General features: G+C 33.9%; 1 protein-coding gene across 2 annotated transcripts in view; it reads right to left on the reverse strand.

Moving 5' to 3' along the window:
• Positions 1-15720, reverse strand: part of LOC106881659 (cAMP-dependent protein kinase regulatory subunit) — a 457628-nt gene that overhangs the window by 385127 nt on the left and 56781 nt on the right. Inside the window, exon 1 of one of the 2 annotated variants that reach the window (XM_052968905.2) lies at positions 8017-8198. The exons of the other annotated variant lie outside the window; for it this stretch is intronic. Coding sequence (XP_052824865.1) covers positions 8017-8181 — 165 coding nt within the window. The 5' untranslated portion in view covers positions 8182-8198. Of the gene's footprint in view, positions 1-8016; positions 8199-15720 lie in introns of those variants that run through there. 2 annotated transcript variants of the gene reach the window in all.

Genomic DNA, 15720 nt, shown 5'->3' on the forward strand with positions numbered 1-15720 from the left:
TTTCTCCATAGCAACATGTTAACCACTACATTCCTTTTTAGATTTGCAGATCCACAACAGTTTCCTCTGACTCTGGATGTTATCTTATTGCAAAGCTACATGCTCTACCAGTTCTCTCATTTATCCTAACTGCCCTCATCTTCACCATACATGTTATTTGTATTGGTCTTGAACACAAAAACAACAAAATATAAGTTGGCAAGATGAAAAACATGAAATAAAAACAAAAGCCATATATATAATTCTCAAACAACAGTTAACCATGATGTTAGCCAATTTTTTGCCCCCACCTACCATCTTTTAAGGAGAGGAAAAAAGATTTTGTAATTCTCCCTCTGCCATGATGATGGATAAGTTTTAAAAGTTTATAATCATTTAAATTCTATTAAACATGGCAATTTGTCTAACCCTCTCCTTTTCAATCATCACAACCCTTCCTTTCCAAATAAGAAACACTGATATAGTAGCAGATTTAGAACCAAAGGCATTTAACTGTGGCTATTCTGACTTGCTCCTTGCATGATATATTTGGTATTACTTTATCTAAATGAAAATAGGATATCATTTGAAGATGATTTGTTTGCTACTTCTAGCTTGTCAAACTACTACATAAATGTTCCCATGTGGGCTCAAGGTATAATGACAATGCATTGTGAGATGTAGAGACTAACATTTTGCTCATAGCCTTTCAGAGAAGTTGACCTCATCTAAATCTAAATTTTGAAACATTGTGTTGAATTCACCACTCTAGGTATAACTACAGTCATGTTAGTATACTTCAGAAATTGCCTCTTCTCTAAAGAACAATGAATAATTTCTAAAATTGTCTCAGATTAAGTTATAAAATCTTCATTTTGTATAACACAACACACACACACATTCAAATTCTGTTTCTATGAAACACACCAACTTGTAAAATAAACTGAATTCCTAGAAGACCACATGGTCACACCACCTTCAGAAAATGGACAGTTAAAACACATTGAAAACTGCTAAAGCACTTGTCTCACCACTTAGTACTTGGCTATCAAGTGGGCAGCTGTGGAGGACTGCTTTCAATAACAAAGACTGGAAACACACCCATATAAAATCCATCTGAATCAAGGATAAATATTGCTCAATTCTACTCATATCTCATAAACAACATCTAAGTGGGTTGGTGAGCTTTAAATTAAAACAGTGTTCTACTCTAAAGAAATCTAACCAATTCTCAAGTCTGAAACTCCATAAATGAATAAATTTCTTTATCAGGGAATTCAACTAATACTCCAGAGCCAAAAGTTTGTCCTTATTATTGCCAGTGAGTTATACTTGTAATACTGGTTGCCTGGGTCAGCCTAGCTAACAACAGGTTCCATTTGTTTTTTGCAACAGAATGTTTACATATGGAAATGGTATCTGCTGTCAATTATTCTAAAAATATATGCAATTTCTCAAAATTCAAAAATGCCATTATACTGTGCCAGAATAAGAATTACTGAAATAGTCAATTAAAAAGGACTGATTTTTTTGTTTCTGTTTTTTTTTTTTTTTCATTTATTTATGTCCAATGTTCTGTTTGTAAGGATTATAAGGAATCAATAAACTCGTTAAATAACATACAAAAAAGAAAATTCATGAATTCACCCGTTAGCACTTAAACCAGCCATATATGGCCCAAATATTCTACCTGTTTTATACTCAAACCCAGATTAGGCCTCTCACACCTACTCTACAATGTGATTCTCAAAATATATAATCACATCATCAAAGTTTTGAAGCTACCAGGTAATATATTGTTAATTCAAAACAATGACACTACTTAACCTTTGGAAGAGGTGGTTGTAAATTGCCATTTATTACTTTCACTCCAGAATTGGCAGGTTTTCTTTTTGATTTTACATGCTTTTTAGATATATACATGTAAACTTCTGGCTATACAACTGCTTCTTTCAAATGCCAGCACTAATAGAAAAGATGATAAAAATTAGCAAATTCACAGATAAACAATATTATATTTATTATTATAAAATTAACAGTCAAATAGTGTAGTTGATTCCATTGTCTCTTTCCTCTCCCCAAATACATACATATATATATATCATCATCATCATCATCATCATCATCGTTTAACATCCGCTTTCCATATATATATAATGTTCAACTATTATTACCTAATATTCTAAAGAAATACATATAATCAATTTAACTAAACTATAACAACACTATACACAAATAAATATTATTAACCATTTTTAAAATTATCCTTTAGTTACTCCTATTCATATTAAACCTGAATGATATTTTTTATTTGCTTATGCTATTTTATGTTCAATTCCTAATAAGTTGTGAGGTGTAGTTAGTTTAGGTGAGTCTATTATTTTGTTGTTTGTTTGTCCTCTTTTACATATTGGCGGGTGTATAGGATTAAGTTCTAATTTATTATTATTATTATTAAAGCCCTCATCAACTTTCTCAAGTTTTACTTGAAAAGGAAGTTGAGGGTGGAGAGGGAAGTGTTGCCTTGTAGCAAGTTTGTTGAAACGTGGATGAATGTTGATAGAATGGCCAATTCTGAGCGTGCACCTTTAAACAAAAGAAGGGCTCTTGCCCTGTTGATCAGGTACCCGTGGCTTTTGTGGGTTTTTCCACAAGATCCTTAAAGCGCCACCCCTATTGGGAGTTTTAAATTGTTTAATGTTTAATCATTATATATATTGTTTACACGTTGTAAACCCATTGTATCGTTCTGTTTTTGTCTTTTATGTTGTTATATGTGTTTTAATGAAATTTTATGTAAGCCCTTGTGGCCAATAAATGAATTATTATTATTATTATTATTATTATTATTATTATTAAGATGGTAAGCTGGTAGAATCATTAGCATGCCAGGTGAAATGCATAACAGCATTTTGTCTGTCATAACATTCTAAATTCAAATTCCACCAAGGTTGACTTTGCCTCTCATCCTTTCGGGGTCGATAAATTAAGTACCAGTGAAACACTGGGGTTGACATTAACGACTAAGTCCCCTCCCATCAAATCTGAGGCCTTGTGCCTCCAGTAGAAAGGATTATTATTATTATTATTAAAATGGTGAGCTGGCAGAATTGTTAATACAATAGGAAAAACGCTTAGCGGTATTTTGCCTGTCTTTACAGTCTGACTTCAAATTCTGCCAAGATCAACTTTAACTTTCATCCTTTCAGAGTCAATAAAATTAGTACCAGTTGAGCACTAGGGTTGATGTTATTGACTTACCCCTTCCCTCAAAATTGCTGGTCATGTGCCAAAATTTGAAACCATTATTTTTATTACTACTACTACTACTACTACTACTACTAAAACCAGGTAGTGAATTGGAAGAGCATCAGGAAAATAGAATATTTCTTCTAACCTTTTTGTGTGTGATAAAATACCAATCAAGTAACAGAATCACTTTAATCAACTAACCTCCATCTAACAAATTTCAGGCCTTTAATCTTTTATTCTATTAATGGTTTCAGTTGTAGGACTGCGGCCATGCTAGAGCACCGCCTTATGCTTACATTAGAAATGATTATAGTTCAATAGAAGTATGTAATAATTGGTGAAGACCTAGATAAAACTTAATGTGTTATTTAGTTACATCATTTTGTTACAAGTTCAGATCCTGTTAGACTCAAACTTTCATCCCCCATGTAGGGCAATGCTAATAAAATAATTACAAGTCCTAGGGGTCAACTCCACTGACTATATTCTTTTTAATGATTTATGAGCTTGTAGCAAAATTATTAAAGTGAGCTGGATAGTGGTTGCTAGAGTTGCTTACAATAACTGTTAAATCTCCCTCAGAGCAAACCCTACCATCATAAAAAGAGAAAGGCACATTGGAAGATGTATCCTTACATATACAATGAATGAACAATTGTGGGATCATCATGACAACTTTGATAGTAAGTTGCTCAATAATAAAGAACATACATTAGAAATTAATATTGGTTTCAAATTTTGGCACAAGGTCAGCAATTTTAGGGGAGTGGTAAGTCGATTATATCAAACCCAGTGTTCAGCTACTACTTACTTTATCAATCCCAAATGGATGAAAAGCAAAGTTTCTCTCCCACTGGAATTTGAACTCAAAACATAAAGCTGGACAAAATGCCACTAAGCATATCACACGGTGTGCTAACACTACTGCCAGCTCACCACCTTGCATTACAAATTAATATTGAGGCAGCGGAGACCAAGTAGCTAAGATAGGAGAGTGAATCAATAAATATATTACAATTCCTGTAACCTCTGAACAAAATGTCCACTAGTAACTTCATCCTTTCCCCATCTTACCAATTTTTTAAAATGTTGTCCACAATTTGACAAATCATTTAATTATATTCATCCCCTACATATGTTGTAGGTCTTGTGTCCAGGCAAAAGTAAAATTTGCCAAACTAAATTACAAATTATCAACAAATATTGGTTTCAAATTTTGGCACAAGGCCAGCAATTTCGGAGGAGTGGGTAAGTCAGTTATATTGACCCCAGTGTTCAACTGCTACTTATTTTATCGACTGCAAAAGGACGAAAGGCAAAGTCAACCACAGTAGAATTTAAACTCAGAACATTAAGATGAATGAAATGCCACTAAGAATTTGACCAACACCACTGATTTTGTCCCCAAAAAATAAATAAATAAAACACTAATGCAATGTCTGAGAAAGGATAAATTTATGCAAATTCATATTAACTCCTAAAGAATTTACAATATTGATATAAATTCTATGGATTAGGAGCTTCTAAATGAATTATTTTAGCTGTATTAGTTTCATGATGAAATATTATAAGGAATCACTGATTATAACTTGCACTTGTATCAAGCACAGTAGCTTACAACACATCCCATTGCATCATTGGTGATCCAAGTTCATCAGCAGTCACAGCCCCACTGTTCTTGATCATGGTTTTGGAAAGGCACCCATTAATTCATCCTCTTTGGTTTTTAGATGATGTACTGGCTGGTGAGCAACTTTGAGTATCTCAGACAAACTATACTAATCAAACTATAGCAGTCTTCCTGCTATCTTGTTGGTCAACTACTGAGGTCACCATACAGTTGCTTGTTGGTCACTTTCTACATCCATCTGAATGTAAAGGAACATCCAGAGAATTCAAATGCAGCAACCAACAACACAAATCCCAAAGAAAAATAATTCAAACCACATGGTTACTTTGGAATTGGCCTGAAATTTTTCACTAAATACTTAAAAAACAGGAAATTGTTTGCTCCACATTAACTTTGATCCACTAGATTTATGTTCAAGTCTTTTATCTAAACAAAGCTTATCAAAGACTACAGTATCTACTTTACCCTTTTTTTTTTTTTTTAATGATAGGATAAGATTTGAGGGAGATATGGCTATTATTTCTGGCAAGTTGAGCAACCATGTAAAAGCTCCCTTGACTCAAAATAATTACAATTTTTAATCAATTTTATTAAGTGATATTATATTAGACTTGTAGTTTCACTTTCCTTAAAAATCAGAAAGCACTAAATCTTAAAACAGTTAACATAAATGCTGAGGTATATATACAGGACAGCACTTAGAAGCAGACACAGACATGGAAGTAAGATGTCCACTTCTTATTACCTCATCACAAATTCTTTTAGTTAGAGAATAATCTTAGAGTATTCCTCTTGATTCACCTTTCCACCTTCAGTACTCATTACCCATTTCTTTCAACATCTATTGATATTTGCCTGATGTAACATTAATGGTAATTTTTAGTTTTCCCAAATCCTTTTGGTTCAATTTTTAGCACTTTTTTATGTTCTCTTCATTGTTGTGATCAAATATGTGTAGTCTTTATATTAACTTTCAATGATACATATGATTCCCATGACGAGACCAGTGCAAAAGCTGTTTTAAATTAATTTGCAGACAAAAACAAGCTCACCAAATGTGATCATTCTGCAGAGGGTTAATCTTGGATATTCTGAAGATTCAACAGATCTTGACAGCAATGTGGATTAATCATCTGTAAAAAACTTCCAACATATCCAAACACTCAAAAGTAATGACCATTGATAAATGAAGATTTTGGGGGTGTAATGAGATGTTCTGTAGTTACCAAACACACTAAATACTGAGGATGTTAGATCAATGCTGTTATAAACATAATGTAGCAGGAATTTGATGCACATCTTTACAACATAGTAGGTAAAGAGAGGAAAACTTAATAGGTTACATTAAATAATGGTGCTGTTAATAGGAGTCAGGACTGATTGGTAGAGCAAAGAGAAATGACTGGAGCAATTGAACAGAGATATACCTATAACTATTTTATTCCAACAAAGCAATACAACATAATTAGTTGGTATAGACACAACCTGGGATGAGTTGCGTGATTGATGGAAATGGCATCAACCCAGCCTGACAGAAACAAAAGTGTGGTCTTCCAAAAGGCCGTCAAAAATGAAGACGTATAAAAAAAATTTATAAATCTTCATAAATATGTAACTTGCATGTGATATGAAAATATGGAATTATTTAATGAAATGGGACTGAAATAGAACTTCCTTTAAGCACATGAATCTTGTTGAAATAACTTTGAATTAGCACATATCATGAGTGCTATAAGACATTAATAGTTTATCTTGAAATATCTGGGAATCTGTAACCTTTAAAATATTTTAAGAAAATATGTTCATAAGAAATATGACTCTCGTGGAAATTACAACAGAAATTCTCTAAGTAGATTCTGGTTTCTATTTCCATCTTCATTCTTTTAGAAACCGTCTTTTTAATTAATACAACGCTTCTTTCTCTCTCTCACTCGCACACACACACACACAGCCAGCCACCCTTAATTCTTTTAACCAGCCTCTAACATACAAATACAGTCAGATAGGTGGTGAATTTATCAAAGTAGACTTCCTATTGAAACTAAACCGTAAAAACCAGATATAGAAATGTATAAATATAACGAAAAGGGTGAGATTTAAAGAAAAAATATTCCACCCCGGTAATGTAGACAGTTTGGGCGAAGTTTCAGGTGGAACTGAAGTAATATGATCTGCAAAGTTAGATGTTCTACTTTAGAGACTTTAACATGGGCACGGCGCCAATTTTATAGGGGACGTAAAAGAGCCGAGTGAATCAACCTGAATATATAACTGGTACTACAATATGGGTAGCCTTTGGTCCACTGAATGTAACCACACAGATAATGGGCGGGGAATAACAGCATAAAAATAATACCATTCTCGCTTCATCAAGAGACGCATTTAATTTCAGATTATAGGGATCAACAAATAACTTCCTCAAATCCTCCAAGATCCTATTTTTTAGGTCATTTGCAGGGTAAAATTTTGAAACAACTTCCTATTATAGACAGAAGAGAAAGTGGAAGCTTTTACCAAGAAGGGAGGGGGGAACTTCGCTGTGAAAAAGTAAACAAAGTAGTTACATCAAGTTTATCCTTCCTTCCTTCCTTGTATTTTCTCTCTCTGTGTTTATCTTACAAACTCTGTATCTATATTTATCTTCCAAACACAAACTCTTTAACTATTCTTCTCTTCTTTCTTATGTCTTTCTCTCTCAGAAAGACCAGAATATTAAGGACCATTAATCAAACAGATATAATTAATAAGTTAATAAGTATGACAAGACGGTAGAAAGCAACAACAGTGACGATATCGTGCTTGGAACAAACTACCTTATATCTTCGTTCTATACCAGTGAAAAAAAATGAAGAGGAGAGGGAGATAGTTGAGAGATGTGTGAGAATCACACATCTCTCAACACAACCACACCATTCTTTCCCTCTGACAATACCATTCTATTACAGCAGAACTGGCAAAACGAACGTTTCTCTATTGAATGATATTAATTCAACTCCGACAGTTAGAACTGGACAAACATTCTCAGATTTCTTCTGCCAATGCACATGTGTCAAATTATAAAATCAAAGAGAAAGGTTTCGATTCATTCTCCCAGCACCACACACTCTCACACACACGCGAATGTATATCGCCTGCAAAATACAATAATGACTTACCTTCTCTAACTTTTCAAAATAATCCCTTAGAAACGGTACTGGATTATCAGGCCGACTGATACACAACTGTACAATGCAATCCTTGAGAATTTGCTGTATGTTGTGTCGTTGTACATAGACTTCACACTCACGGAGACTCTGTTCATCGTCTGCACTGGCCGCCATCTTGGCACACCATATGTGATTTCACCAAGCTATACATATAATCTTGCCTCTGGTTGGCTTGCTTTAAAAACGGTTCGTCACAACCAACCAACCAGCAATTCGTTGTTAGCAAGTTATGGGCACAATTTGTTCAGGCGTTACTTTCGCAGAGACACGCTGTGTTTACATCGCTCTTTAACTCACTATCTCTCTCTCTCTTTCACACACACACACACACACTCTCACACACAGAAGGTGCGGGCGTTCAAATTCCACTAGTTGCAGCTGCATATCAAGTTGTTAACTTGCAAGCAACAAAACTTCGTATTTTCTCCTGCTACTTATAATCGAAGCGATTATATGCCTATGTATTTATTGTATAGCCTCTTCATTTAAATTTTAAAGTCATTGACAGTGCCTTCCATTCCTCCGTGAGAGTGAAAAAAAAAAGAATTGAGTTTTGGCATAGTTGTTCTTCGAAATCCCTTACCTCGAGGGAAAAAAAAAAAGGTCTTTTACCTCTCCTTTTTTTTTTTTAGTGACCCTATGTTTCATAAAACCGAAATTAGAATTTTTTTAAAAGAAAACTGAAAATTTCCAAAAATTTCATTTTTTTATATTTCTGGCCCCCGATTCCATACCCTTTTCCTTTCCTATGAGGCATGGGTCTTCGAGGAACAGCTATTATAAAACGAAAAAAAAAAAAGAAAGAAAGAAAAAATGCTCAAGTATCAATATTACTTTGAAATCAGTTCCATTATCTGAGCCCGAATGAAAAAAAAACTGACGTCAGTCTTCATCAAATGAAGAATATATACAGTATAACTACCACCACTGCCAAGCAATATTCTAGGCACATCTTTGCTACTGTGAAACGTTTTTCATGGGGCGCTTGACCTATGAATAGTAACCAAGTATCCCTTAGACCACACCCTACCATCTATAAAAAAAGAATCAACACTGAATAATGTTGTCAAGGGTATAATGTCAGAAATAAAAGATAACTAGAATGCCTCGATTAGGGCCAACCGGAGAGTAAACAATTGTTCTAATCTTTCTAAACTCGAACCAGTTTTCCTGTCAAAGAGTTTTTTTTGCTCTCAGTTTCGAGTGATTCTAACTAAATATTGCAATAAACTTTCCAGTATTATTGCTAATCGGTGATGCTTATTTCCTTCATAATTAGTACACGTATGTGACAACTAAATTGAGATCGCTTTTGTTATCCTAATTTTTTAATAATTTCCATAACGAAAATAAAATTTGTTTCAAATTCGCTGCAAGTATTACCAATGAGAATTCCAGTTTAAGATTTCTACAAAAACAAAAATGCTAAAGATGTCTAAGAAAAAATAATGCGAATTACCTCATTTAAAAAGAACACGTAGAAATTAAGTTTTTGCCAATATATAAATATACAACTGACAAGTATTTTACGTTATTTCTGATATGTGCACATTGTTTCAATCTTCTTTAGCATTACTTTGCAGCCCTTATCGTATTGTTTCGGGCTATATTTTACAGAACAACTCCTTTGTACTGGTAGTTAGCTTCATACTAATTTTGAGTTGATAACTTAGCTACTACTGAATAACTTTTCTGCCACTCAGCATTTGAGGAAAGTAATGTTAAGAAGAGATTAAAATACTGCAAGATCTCTGAAAAGATTTCCTCCAGTAGCATGTTTGTAATAAAGGATTTCTGCACGTAATTTTTCAGTATTAGCTGTGTTTTTTATTTTTTATTTTTTTATTTAGTTAGTAGGAAAGCCAGGACTCACGACATCTTTACAGGACCTCTAATATTGGCAGGAGTAAAGAAGTTATTCCCATACTGAGACCTGGCCCAGACTGAAGTTTGCTAAAGGCACCCAAGGTGCTATGAAAACTGTTATAATTCAGCTATTGCTATAACATTATTATTCAAATTCATTGATTTCAAAAGCAGAATAATTTTTCTAATGTAAAATGTTTTCTGTTCATCAACAGCTGGTCCACACTATCCTATGTTGTATCTGTCTGTTCACCAGTACCAAAAGGTTGTCATGTTTCCAGCATAACAAAGAGGACCTGAGTTGATATTTTTAAGTTCACGAGCCTGTACCAGTGTAGTTTTCTGTAGGACACTAAATGCAGTTCCCTTTATATCCAGTTTTTTTTTCTTGCTTCATTTGTGCTTTTTCATCCATGTGTCATCATCAGCTTCATCATTTAGTGACTATTTTCCATGCTGGCATGGGTTAAACAGTTTGACTGGAACTAGTAAGCCGGAGAGCTGTACCAGGCTCCAGTCTGATTTGGCATAGTTTCTACAGCTGGATGCTCTTCCTAATGCCAATCACTCCAAGAGTGTAATGGGTGCCTTTTATGTGTCACCAACATGGGTGCTTTAGCATGTCACCAGCACCGGCCATGACTATTATTTCACTTGGCTTGACAAGTCTTCTCGAGCAGAGCAAATCGCCAAAGGTCCTGACCACTTGTCATTGCCTCCATGAAACCCAACATTCAAGGATCATACTTCACCACTTTGCCCCTTATCTTCTTGGATCTACTTCTTCCACGGGTTCCCTCCACAGTTAGAGATTGGCACTTCTGTATGTCCTCGTCCATATGCATCGCATGGCCATACCAGTGCAATCGTCTCTCTTACAGACCACATCTGATGCCTCATGCCCAATTTTTCTCTCAAGATGCTTACGCTCTGTCATACATGCACACTGACATTGCACAGATATATATAGATATAGATAGATAGATAAAGATATATATATATATATATATATATACAGACAGACAGACAGACAGAGAGACAGATAGATAGATAGATATATGAAAATGAATAGGAATTACTTTTCTGATAATTTTTTCCCCTTTAATAATTAGATGTTTGCAAATCATTAGATGTTTACAATTTGTAAACATCTAATGAGTAGTAAACATCTAATTACCAACTGGAAAAAAATTATCAGTAAAAATCATTCTTAGTAATTTCTTTTTTCAAATATATAATACTGTACCAAGGACTTTCTATTTATAATTCTACTATATACAATTATACATACATACATTTATATATGTATGTATGCATGAATGGATGGATGAATGTATATACTTGTACATATATATATATATATATATAAATTTAAGGAATGGAGTGAACGCATGTTATAACTGCATACTTTATTCCGACATATGTTTCGAAGAATTACAATTTATGCGATCCATAGGAATCGTCGATGTTAAAAATGTAAACTTCTCCTCAGGGAAATGTATGGGTTAGGGTTAGGGTCGGAATAAAGTATGCAGTTATAACATGCGTTCACTCCATTCCTTAAATTTATATATACTCAAATACCCAAAATATCAAGGAGTTTCTGCCTCAAAAACAGGAATTACACCACAGTTATTTTGTGATCTTTACTACCCTGGTTTCTATTAACCCATTTATTCTATCCGAATTATTATTAATTAGGATAAAATAAATACATATAATTATATATATATATATATATATATATATATATATATATATATATATATATAGTGTAGGTAATTAAGGCAAATACCAGCTGTTTCCTCTTGAAGCACATATGCTTATTCCATTATTACAATCCAATATGTAGTCTCAGTTACTGCTGTATGCTAGTTCAAAATACATATTAAAATTGAAAATTATGGAAATACTGTTTGCAGAGTTATTGTATACCAAAGCAAGAAATTGGAAATTTTTTCGGTAACATTTATTCACCTTTTCATGTGTTTCATTTGCTAATTGGAATTACATTTTACATGTTAAATAGACATGTAATGAATTTCCTATTAGATAATTATCCAAAATTCTAACTACCTCTTTTTTCTTTATATAGCCTGGTGTAGCCATCTGGTTCACCAGTCCTCAGTCAAATCGTCCAACCCATGCTAGCATGGAAAATGGACGTTAAACGATGATGATGGTGATGATACATACATACATACATGTATATATATATATATATATATATATATATATATATATATCTTTCTAAAATGTAACCACATATGGACAGTTGGCAATTTTTTTTCTCTGTCTTCCTTTTCTCTGTCTTCCTTTAAGATCTCTTTTGTAATATTTTTTCTTCAGTTGTTATCTCCATGAGCATCTGTTGTTTTTCTCTCAACCCTTTAGCTGAGATTAGGGTTAGGAGCCAAAAATTCAAGCAGAATAAATCAAGATCTACTTTGTTGACAACACTTAGATATTTGCAATAGACTTAATCAAAAGGGAAAGATCTGTAAATAATTTAGTTGCATTTGATTGAAAAATTTTACAGAAATTTTATAGGCGCAGGAGTGGCTGTGTGGTAAGTAGCTTGCTTACCAACCACATGGTTCCGGGTTCAGTCCCACTGCATGGCACCTTGGGCAAGTGTCTTCTACTATAGCCTTGGGCCGACCAAAGCCTTGTGAGTGGATTTGGTAGACGGAAACTGAAAGAAGCCCGTTGTATATATATATATATATATATATATGTGTGTGTGTGTGTGTGTGTGTGTTTGTCCCCCTAGCATTGCTTGACAACCAATGCTGGTGTGTTTACGTCCCCGTAACTTAGCAGTTCAGCAAAAAGAGACCGATAGAATAAGTACTAGGCTTACAAAGAATAAGTCCTGGGAGTCGATTAGCTCAACTAAAGGCGGTGCTCCAGCATGGCCACAGTCAAATGACTGAAACAAGTAAAAAGAGTAAAGAGTAAGCATTATTTAATACTGGCTGTAAAAATGCGAAAACAAAGCATATTCTTATAATCATAGCATGCTTCATTTAACAGCTAACCAATAAAACATTTGTTCTTATGTAGTCATAAGTTTAAAGTGAGTTTGTAAGTGAAGCCACTGATTTAAACTTCTACTCATAGAAGCTTCAGTTGACAACCATCTAATTGCATAATTACTTAAAATCTTCAATAGTTCTTTATCATTAATTGCAAGGTACAATTGTTTATAAGATGTTTCGTTGAAGAATGAGAAAAAAATTTTCTATATTTTTAGGGAGATGTTTAGGAGACACTGTCAATTGTGAAGAGACATTAAAGTTGTGGCTGATGCCAGTGTCCTGTAACTGGCATGTAAAAAGCACCCTTCTGACTTTGGGTCTCCCAGAGGCAGTGACAAGTGACAAGACCTTTAGCAATACACCATGCTCGAGAAGACCTGTTAAGCCAAGTGGGATCATAGTTATGACTGAAACTGGTGTTTTGCAACTGGCATCCATACTGATAGCATGTAAAAAGCACCCACCACTCTCTTGGAGTAGTTGGCATTAGGAAGGGCATCCAGCTGTAGAAACCATGTCAAATCAGATTGGAACCTGGTGCAGCTCCTCAGCTTACCAGTTTTCAATCAAACTATCCAACCTATGCCAGCATGGAAACCACACATTAAATGATGATGATGATGATGATGACGAGAGACATCTAAATAGAAGTAAGAATGGAACTGCTTTTAATAATTGATAGAAGCCATTTGTTAACCCTTACCAGGACACTAGCAGTATCAATTTTAATAGCAAATAAACTTTTAATATTTAGTTTCCTTTATCTACTTTTTTTATTCAAAACATCCAGAATTTAACTTGCATCACATCAACATTGTCATCCTCATCATCATTATCATCTTTACATCTGTTTTTCCAAGTGGCATATGTTGGTTCAGACTTTCTGTGGCGGTGTCCCAGATATTGTCTATTTACAGTACACAAGAAAGTGGCACTCTTATTCTAAAAACTAGGAAATTTAGAGGATTCAAATCAAGATCTGTATATGCAATGTTTTTGAATATTGTAACCATTCTCAGAATGTAAAAATAAAAAGATCATTGGATTCGTTTAACAGAAAACTAAATTCCCCAGTTCTTACATCAAATTTTCAAAGTGTGTTGCAAGTACAATCTTTACAATATTGCACATTTGGTATTATGCAATATCACATTGGATGCAGTTTCACTATTAGATATTTTATTTTTGCACACTTCTGTTAAATGATCACAGGTGTTAAATGATCACAGGTGTTAAATGAAGGATGGTAGCAAATATACACAGATAAGTAAGCTTCAAATATAAAATTTTCATCATATTTTCTTAAACTGCTGCCTTTTGCTTTTATGTTTGGCAATATGTTATGAACAGAATATTTTGTTATGATGTTGCATCTACAAAATTCGCAGTGTTTTAGAGTACTGCATACTGATACATTGATATTTTTCCATAGTTTCTTTATTCATTATCAAGAAGGGCAAAGCAGAATGAAACAAACTTTAAACAGATACTGTTGAAGAAAAATTAGAAGCTTACAACTGCATTTACAAAACAGTTCACTGAAAAATTATGTCATGTAATGAGAGTAGCCAACAACTGGTAAGCATCAATGTGGTTGAAGCTTAAATCTTATTCTCACTACTCACTCTCATTTGCCAGATGCCAATAGTTCCAATACTTTCTGCCATGAGTTATCAAATATCACTATTAATTAAATTTGAAAGGAATATTATTTCAAAACTTTCACACAACACACACACAGATACATAATTTTGTGTAATTTATTCTTTTGACTTTCCTAATACATTATTACATATACAAATACATACTGATCGGTTGTAACACATGGAAAGAGAAGGGCCTCATCCTGGTCAAGAGATGATGCCAAACAGTGTATGGAAGTGACAATGGCAAGGAGATACTAGCAAACATCTGAGATGACAGCTGCATGACTCCAGGATAACAGAGTCAGGAAATAAAGAAGGAATGATTGAAGAGAATGGGAATGCATGTGTCCAGGATGTGAAACAAAGAACAAATAGCAGAAAATTAGATCCTCCAAGGCCTTGTAATGGAACATAGATGATCATAGAACAATTGCACAAGAATCTAATAACAAAGATCAATGTTGGTGCATTCAAAAAGACATTGTCATGATTCCTAGAATTAAGCTCAATACATCAGAAGGTGAACGTGTAACTTTTCAGCAGACCAAATTCCCAATACAGTCATATTTTGCCATGACTATACACAAAGAAAAAGGACAAGCCATGCAAAATGTCTTAATCCATCTCAAGAATTCAGTATTCTGGCATGGCCAGCTGTATGTAGCTTTAAGACAGGGAATAAGGAATGAAAATTAAAGAATTCTTCAAGAAAGGCAGGCCTACCAGAAACGGCATAAAAAATTATCTCCTTTAAACAACTAAGAACACCTTTTGTCTTTCTTCTTTAATACAGAAAGCATTATCAATATCAATTCAGACAATGCATTCATATTTACAATTTTCTTCTTGCATTTAACAGATTACTATTATTAGAATAGTCGCAATTAAAGAAATCCAGAAGTTACATTAAATATGTATATATATATATGCATAAGTACTACGGTTCCTGTCCCAAAAATTGGCAAACAATTCAGTGCAGTATTTATTAGGCAACACCAGGTACAAAATCTAGTGTGTATGGGTATATGTGTATATATATATTGGTGCAGCCCCTCATTTTACCAGCCCTGGTCAAACTGCCCAACCTATGATAGCATGGA

The sequence above is a fragment of the Octopus bimaculoides genome, chromosome 6, assembly GCF_046866305.1.
Source record: "Octopus bimaculoides isolate indiv1 chromosome 6, ASM4686630v1, whole genome shotgun sequence".
NCBI lineage: Eukaryota > Metazoa > Mollusca > Cephalopoda > Octopoda > Octopodidae > Octopus > Octopus bimaculoides.